The 8,688-nt window shown below is 45.2% G+C and overlaps 1 protein-coding gene across 1 annotated transcript in view; it reads left to right on the top strand.

Moving 5' to 3' along the window:
* The window catches only part of fut8b (fucosyltransferase 8b (alpha (1,6) fucosyltransferase)), a gene marked incomplete at its 5' end in the record, with an annotated part of 15,873 nt that overhangs the window by 533 nt on the left and 6,652 nt on the right, over positions 1-8,688 (top strand). The window contains one exon of the mRNA XM_084484273.1: positions 6,056-6,306. Within this exon, the coding sequence (XP_084340399.1) occupies positions 6,056-6,306 (251 nt within the window). The remainder of the gene's footprint in view (positions 1-6,055; positions 6,307-8,688) is intronic.

Below are 8,688 nucleotides of genomic sequence, written 5' to 3'. Positions count from 1 at the left end.
CTGCTTAAATCGCTTATCATTTTGACTCGTGCTCTCAGGGGCCATCTTTCTCTTTCTCTCTTTCTCTCCCTTTCTCTCTCTCTTCTGACTTCCCATCTCTCTCTCTTCCAGCCTTCTCTCTCTCTCGCTCACCATATCTCTCTCCGTCTATCTCTGCATCTTATCTGCTCTCCTATTCCTCTCTTCTTTCTCTCATTCTTTTTAAGCTGCCTTTTATGAGCCCTCCCCCACTGCAACAACCTTCCCCCCTTCCCCCCTGCAATCGAATGCAATTTTCCCATAGTGTCTCGTTTTCACCAACCTGCTGCCTCTGCAACCTTCTCCCCCCACCCTGTTCTTCATTCGGTGGAAGTCCTCGCGCTCCCTCCTGCTTTGCATTCCTCTACATTCACCATATTAAGCGTTAGGCATTTTAATCTGTAGCTCTTTCTTCGCATTTTTTTTATTTAAGCGACAGAGCCTGTTTAGTGTGTGTGTGTGTGTGTGTGTGTGTGTGTGTGTGTGTAAGTGTGTGTGTGTGTCCGACCGTGCGATAAATGTCTTGCGGTACAAAAGCTGCAAGAGCACACCTGTGCATGATAAAAAGCTGCGAGATGCCATCGGCAGGACGTCAAAATGACGCAGGAAGGTTCCGCAAACCGCGGCCCACCATAACCGGTGTCCAAACCAAGCTTGGTGAGATGGAAGCAGTGATTCAGAAGCAAAGGGATTCAACCTTTTTAATTAAAAAAGGTTATTAAAAGTTATGATGGAAGGAAACCACTCTGATTTTAGATGACAGTATTGAAAAAACGATATATCTCATTGAACTGAAGGACAGCTTTCTTTCAAATTTGTCTTGTTTTCAAGAATGGACATTTGATGATATTTCATAGGATTGGATCACTGCTATTGATATTCCACCAGTTTGTTTTTTTTTATATCTTAAGGACTTCTCGCGGCACTCAGGGAAATATGTGTGAAACATTGTCCAATGTGTCAAGACGACTAATCGACTAAATAAATGGTCTCTCGATGAGCAATTGGAATTAGGAAGCAGATAAAGGGTATTATTTAACGTCAAACGGAATTCATCACTGTGGATATAATTGTGTGTGTTCTGTCTGCCTGAATCAAACCAAATATATTTAATGTATTTTAAACAAATGGCCTAATCATAAACTGAATTGCAGTCAGTGTGTGGGTTGTAACGGACACACATTGCCACACATTGCATTATAATACCAGTGTCACCTTCTCTCTCAAATTGTACAATATAGTGATAGAACTGACTAATTGTGTGTGTTCTTGTGTCACACACACATCGCCATATGGCAGAGAAGTGTTCTCAATTATTATTGATATATTTATATATTTAAAAAGGTTAATGTAATTCTCGCCATGATTATTACATCCTACTTTATCTCCTACTTAACAAAGTTGTTATTGCCTTGTGTGACCCCACAAATGAATCGCCAACACTCGAGGCTCTCTGTCTATAACTACTAAATAACTACTAAACCCTGGTGGTCCCAATAGGCAACCACGTGACTCATATGACGCATTTCCACTGGCGGGTACACTTCGGACCCAGCACGCCTCGGCCCAGTAGTGAGGGTGCGGTATGGCCCAGCTCAGTTATGGCTCGCGTTTCCACCACCGCCAGTACCCTTATGGTAGGATGGGGTTTAAGCCGGATGGCGATAGCCACGGCAGCTACGTGAGCATCGTGATCTCAGCCCGACACAGTGTAACCTGCTAATAAATCCAAGGAAAAAGAAGAACACGCACAATGAACAAAGAGCAACAATGTAGGACGTCCAACATTTTCTTAAATGAACAAAGCTTTCGCCGTTGTCCAGAAATACCTTGCGGGTACTTTGTTTGTTTGTTATTATCCCCCTGTCGCACGGAAGGGACGATTCTGTCGACCAATCAACGGACGGCGTGTGTAGCTTGAACTTGCCGGCACCCTTTCAGGCATCTCCGTACCCCAACAGAGGAGTACTGCGAGACAAGTACGGCTCAATATGGCCCAGTCTGGATCACGCCCAGTTTTGGCGGTGGAAACGCGACCCGTGCCGCACCTTTGCAGACTGAACGGACCCGAACCCTCCGGTGGAAATGCGCCAATAGTCCTGCTCGTAGCTGATAGGCCTATGGGACATGAAAAATACACATACATCTTCCAAATGCAAGACGCAGCTTGAGATTAAACAAGTGTCTGGCCCCCTGATGACTAAGTTAGCTGTGTAAAATGAGCCACAAAATTGAAAATCTATTAAATATTTCTGCACACCACCTGCAAACAAAAGGAAACAATATGAATAAAAAGAATACACAAGCACACCACACCATGCGCTGCCATGAACCCACACCCAAATAGACGGAACTGGTCACCATGGGGTCAGCCATCGAACCATCGAGGTCACATGGTCACAAGTTTAAGCCCTTGAGGCTGTGTGTGTGTGTGTGTGTGCGTGTGCGTGTGCGTGTGTGTGCGTGTGTGTAATGTCAAGGTAATCCATGTCTGCCTGATGTCAAATTGCATGATTGATTTGAAACAATAAACACACAAAAACACACACACACAGAAAACCACACACAACCACACACACTCAAACATAGACATAGAAAGTAGAACAGGACAGAGTGCCTCAAATACGTCAACATGGTATCTGGTGGAAAAATCCTGACGGGCTGTCAAAAAGAAAAACAACGGCACCCGGCTTTAAGACAATCTAAAAATAAAATGTACCGCGCTACCGTCTCATGTGTACTTCTGACTGGAGGAGTGTTCCGCGTGGCGCTGCCTGCTGTATCCCCATGCCAGCAGCGCATATTTAAGAGGTCAGCCTCTCCCGGCTCCTACCTTTTCTTTCTAAATTCATTTTTCATGGATCCACATGTAGGTATTTCCCTCAGGGTTTGAAACCTTTTGTGGACACTGGGGAATGGGCCGGCATTGGCGAGTGTAGATATAGGTGTGTGTGTGTGTGTGTGTGTGTATGTATGTCGGGAAGGTGGATTGGTGGAATAGGACGCATGCATGCAGGCTCTCTGGTGTCTTGGTTTTATAGCAGTGTGGTGGTGTAGTATTTCCCAATAAGAAACAAAAAAGAATAACTTTATGTGGGTGTAAAACTCAAACAATGTATTGTGTGTGTGTGTGTGTGTGTGTGTGTGTGTGTGTGTGTGTGTGTGTGTGTGTGTGTGTGTGTGTGTGTGTGTGTGTGTGTGTGTGTGTGTGTGTGTGTGTGTGTGTGTGTGAACCAACCTTTTAGGTTGGCTCAGACATGCTATTTTGCTCCTTTCTCATCTGCGATTAAATTTACATTTAATCGCTGTCAGACCAATTATATGTACGTTTGTGTGCACGTGTGCATGCATGCACACATGAACATCATGCATGCATGTCAGACCAAATGACTGTCATGGTCCAGAAAAGAAAGGGAATTTGGTCTGCCCCAAAAAAAAAAAAAAATTGACCTAATAAGTTCTTTGATCAATCATAACCAATGTGGGCACTGATTTCCTCCCTGTGCGATGTTACATTAGCCTTGCTCTAGTTAAGCTCACCGCACATATATCCACTCTGGCGGCACAAGCTAGCTTAACATCATCGTGCACACTCTGTAGCGTTAAATGTCTTCCATTCCGATAATGGTAACATTGATCAAAGAACTAATTTTCCCAAAACTCAGTTTGTTCCCTTCATGCCCCAAAGGGGAGATATTAAAGTTTGAACGGGAGAGGATTCTGATGTAGAGTTGGTTGGGGCCACCATTTCTCTTTGATATTACAGATCCCAACTAGTGCTCTACAGTGAGTCCACAATTGATTGACAACAAAGTTGTGTGTTGACAACGTTGGGCGCCTTGTTCTTCTCTTCCTGTTTTTTTAATGTCAGATACTGTGTCAGACTCCCTTCAGATTACAGCCCTGATCATACATGAATTCTGTTTCAGGGTTGAGCCAAACGATTTTGACTTTTCGTCAACACAGTGTTGGAGTCCAGGTCTCATTTGGAGTAGCTTTGCCTCCCTCATTAGCTTGAAAGGAGGGAAGAAGAGACGCCACTTATCTGATCATGTGTGCCAAGAACTGCAGGTCCCAAACAAATGTAAATTATTTAAATAAAAAGAACATTCCGTCTCATCCACATCCTACCATTGCTGTTATATAATCAAAGACTCGCCTGGGAATATTTTTTCTGTTCAATATTTAATGCCCCCGCTCATTTATATTCAGCGCATGCTCTGGGATGCATGCGTACACACACACACACACACACACACACACACACACACACACACACACACACACACACACACACACACACACACACACACACACACACACACAAACTTATATTTAAGCCTCTGTTTTTTTGTAACCTTGTTTCTACCCAGTTTTTCTGTACCCTGTCTGTGAAAAGCCATCTTTAATGAATCATTAGGCTCTGGATGTGGGAGGGTGTTGTGAGGCTGCTGGGTGCAGCTGCAATGGGGCTGTCTGAGGCTGTTTCCAGCAGCCATTCTCCCTGAAAGAACACGTCACTCACACCATTGTATATTTGAGCCTTAAAGAAAGTGTGCGTGCGTGCGTGCGTGCTCAAAAGCACTCCTCCTCCAGTTTGGAAACTTCAGGAAAAGTGAAGGAATTGTCTGCCGTTCGTTCTTCTGTGGAGATGCCATCCCCCAGGTGTGGTTGTGTGTGTATATTCACATGATTTAGTGCAGGGGTGTCAAATTACAGTTTTTGCAATTTAAAAAAAAACAAATAGTTTCAGTGAAACTGAAATTATTTCAGTGACAAAATGTAAATACAACATCCTCAGAGTACACTTTCAAGAACCAGAAATGAAAGACTGTATCAAATTGATAAAATATGAATTGTAATCATGCACTCAAGCACTAGATTCCACAGAAGCATGCCAGGCCCACATATTATTCAGAAAAAGGTTAAAAAACGGTTAACTGCTACCTTCAACTTGTGAGATGTCCCTGTCAAAGAGAAAGTTGATTCAGAAAAAATATATTTTTCAAGAATGTTAATACCCACAGGGAAAAGTATGACAAATGCACCAGCGAACTTGGTGAAGAATTGAATATTTTAAACATATCTGTAGTGGTTTTTTTTCCGTCTGGCCCGAATGGAGTAGTATATGGTCTATTATCCCCTGCAACCTCAAACCATTTGACACCCTTGCCTAATTAGTCTTTGTGTTCACAGTCCGATCTAAGGCTACATCCACACTTGACGTTTACAGCTAGTAAGCTTTTGGTCGCAGAGCTCCCGGATCCCATTTTTATTCTGGACAGGCTTAAACAGAGACTTTGGAGAACCCCTCCCGCCCGCCTCTCCCCCCCGTCTGCCGACGCCCTTCCCTCTATAGCCGCCCCTTCTGCATGTCCAGCATGATAGCCAGACAAAAGCCTATCTAGCGGCACAGAGAGGCTGACCTTAGCTTATCACAGCCTGCCAAACAACCCCCGGCCCCCCCCCCACAAATCCAATGTGGAGCCACCCTCTGTCTGTCTGGTAGAACCCTCCGGTCACGTCACTGCCTTTATAGCTTTGATTCGGCGTCTCCTTGGCCTTTTCAATGGAGGACAGGGGGAAAAGGAAGCCACCTCGCGAGACCGCGGTCGCGTTGGTTCTCTGTTCCCGGGAGACCGGAGCGGTGTCCTCATCCAGTCTAGCTGGGAACATTCAGAGCTAGTCTAGCCCTAGCTTGTCACCGCCTCCCCTGCCGTCCCGGAAGCAGCGCCGCTTTACATTGACGCAAACTTTAGTTAGTTAACCCTAACGTAAGTGATAAGTTGGCGTTGAATCAACAATATGAATTCCACTGTACCGTTCATACTAGGACTTTTTCCAAGGCATGCATTGCATTTTTCAAGGGCAAACTGAGAGCAAACGCTGATACGGAAAAATTGGAAAGTGATCATTGATTAATATCTCTCTCTCTCTCTCTCTCTCTCTCTCTCTCTCTCTCTCTCTCTCTCTCTCTCTCTCTCTCTCTCTCTCTCTCTCTCTCTCTCTCTCCCCCCACCCCCACACACATCCATGTTTAGGCGAGGCCCACGACAAGGATGTGCAGGTGGTGGAGCTGCCCATCGTGGACAGCCTCCACCCGCGGCCCCCCTACCTGCCCCTGGCCATCCCCGAGGACCTGGCCCAGCGCCTGCACCGTCTCCATGGAGACCCCTCCGTCTGGTGGGTGTCGCAGTTCGTCAAGTACCTGGTGCGCCCGCAGGGCTGGCTGGAGAAGGAGATCCAGCAGACCACCGAGAAGCTGGGCTTCAAGCACCCCATTGTCGGGTAAGGAGACGGCCGGCGCTTTGTGTTTCTGCTGTACTGTTAAGTATGCGCAGGGAAAGTAATAATAATAATAAATTAAATTTGTATAGCACCTTTCAAACTCAAGGACACTTTACAATTTGGGCAGGAACATAGAATATAAAATAACTAAATCAAAAATAACACAAGGAGACGTTCACGGTCGCCAAGGGTTTTAGTGTGTTGGGCTCTCCTTGACTGCGGCTGCTGCAGCCATCATTGCCTTTTCCTCGTCGTTCCTCACCGAGACCACAGTTCCCGTCACAATCAGGTCACTCATGTCTCACGGTCACCCCAGAGTGGCTTGGGCGGTGCAGTGCTTTGGTGTTACAGTGTTTACAGTGCCAGAGGGCAGGGCAGGTAGTGGCTGCATGGGCATCTGTGGTCCCAGCATGCCTTGCAGGTTGGGGATCAGGTCTGTAGCTATCCTGTAGAGGGTTTGAACACCACCTTGCCAAGGGTCGATCGTGCTCCTTACGCTAGAGGTGGTTCTACAAGCAGGGAAGGAGACCGACTCTCTCTCGGTAAACAAATAGACTAGCCGAAGGTCCAAACCGTTTACTATGAGGCTAGCATGAATTTGGCTTCTTTTTTGATTAAGTCTTTTGTCTCACATATTCTTTGATATCATGAATAAACTCATTGTGAAGGAAGACGTCATTAAATACAAAAATACATGGCATTTAGTTGAGTACATCTGCTGAGCAGGTAATTGTTTTAATCGCAGTTTCGTGTGGATGGTGGCATTATTTTTTTTAAACAGTTTTTAAACAATTAGAAGTTTCATGGTCGTAATTTTACAAAAAGTATACGACATTACACCATAGTTGTCTTTTAGGGTATCACAAATTTACTGGATTAAATTAATAGAATAATACTTAAAAGTACATTACTGCTGTTGTGATGGAAGGAACACAAGATGATGGGATGGTATGCTATTGGGGATTGGATTAAGATAGGATTCATTTGATTATCTTTAGCTTTTATTCCTCGAGAGGATAAGTTCTCTTTTTTTGGCAGAGAAAGTAATGGCAATGATGTCACTGAAAATGTGAAAGCAGAGATTCTTAGCCAACTGGAAAGTCAAAATGTGCAGGACAGCTAAAACCTTGTTTTCACTTGCACAAAAGCAGACTATTCTTGTAATTTTTTTGCTTACACACTCCACAGCAGGTCATTTTTTCGAATCAATAATTAATTACTCGTTTTTTTAAGTACTGCAGCCACCAACCCTTTTTTATTAGCGTTTCAATGGCTTTGCCAGCAATATTTAATCTGAAAAGTCATGTGTCCACACTCTTGTGGTTAAATTGTTTGGCTTCCTGCTGAGGGGTTGCGAGTTCAAACCCCAATGTCCTCAGTCTGCACATAGGTGAAATACTGAAGTGCCCGATGAGTTCACTGTAAGTAGTCTCCGCCAAACTGAAGAAAGTAACGGCTGAATGGCAGAGAGAGTTATCAACCACGTAGCGATGAACAGTGACATGCTGCAGGAGCTGATTAGGAGCACGTATCACTCCAACTGTCTCCTACCTCTTGGATGCGGCTTCACTGTACGGCTCCCTTCAGTGCTCAGCCAATAAGCTAATCTTACCTCAGCAGACGGGGACAAACAAAACGGAGGTCCATATATCTTCAATCCTCATCTATTGTCAACTGGTGATGAACAGAAGAAAAGGCATCCATCAGCAATCTAGCATTTGCCACCACCTTGCTTTGATTACAAACACATTTCTTCTAAATGTTGTGCGTCTGTCTGTGTCTGGGTGTGTGTTGGTGTGTGCTTGTGTGTGTGTTTGTGTGTGTGTTTTTGTATGTGCGTGCATGTGTGTGATTGTCGTCTATCCTCTCAGCGGGGAGCAGTTTGTCCTGCTGGCCTGTTCTCATATCTCTTTCTTTCTCTCCCTGTCTCTGTGTCTGTGTCTCTTTCTGTCTCTCTCTCTTTGTCTGTCTCTCTGTCTCTGTCCTTCCTTTTTATTTCTCTGTATCTCTGGCTTGTTGGCCCATCTCTTCCGTCAGTGCTTGCTGTATTTTCAGTCGTGCTCCCTCCAAGCGGGCGACATATAATTAATCTCCCACACAATGCATAATGTATTCATCATCGTTTGCCGAAGATGGCCCTGTATAAATAAAAAGCCTTCACCGCAGGCGGGGTTTCTGATAGGTTGTCAGTTAATAGTATTCGTACTGTGCCCCCCCCCCCCCCCCCCCCCTCCCTGTTTCACGCTCCTCCCATTCCGTGTCCGTCTCTGACTCCCGCCGCCATACATCCATCCCGTCCCTCCGGGGACATTAATAATGTCTCTCCGTCCCGTCTGACGTGTCACTCCATCTCAGCCCACACATCCTCCCATTAATCCCTCT

Source organism: Micromesistius poutassou (assembly GCF_964030765.1).
Source record: "Micromesistius poutassou genome assembly, chromosome: 19".
NCBI lineage: Eukaryota > Metazoa > Chordata > Actinopteri > Gadiformes > Gadidae > Micromesistius > Micromesistius poutassou.
The sequence above is the reverse complement of the archived record's forward strand: the minus strand, read 5'-3'. Positions and strand labels throughout refer to the sequence as shown.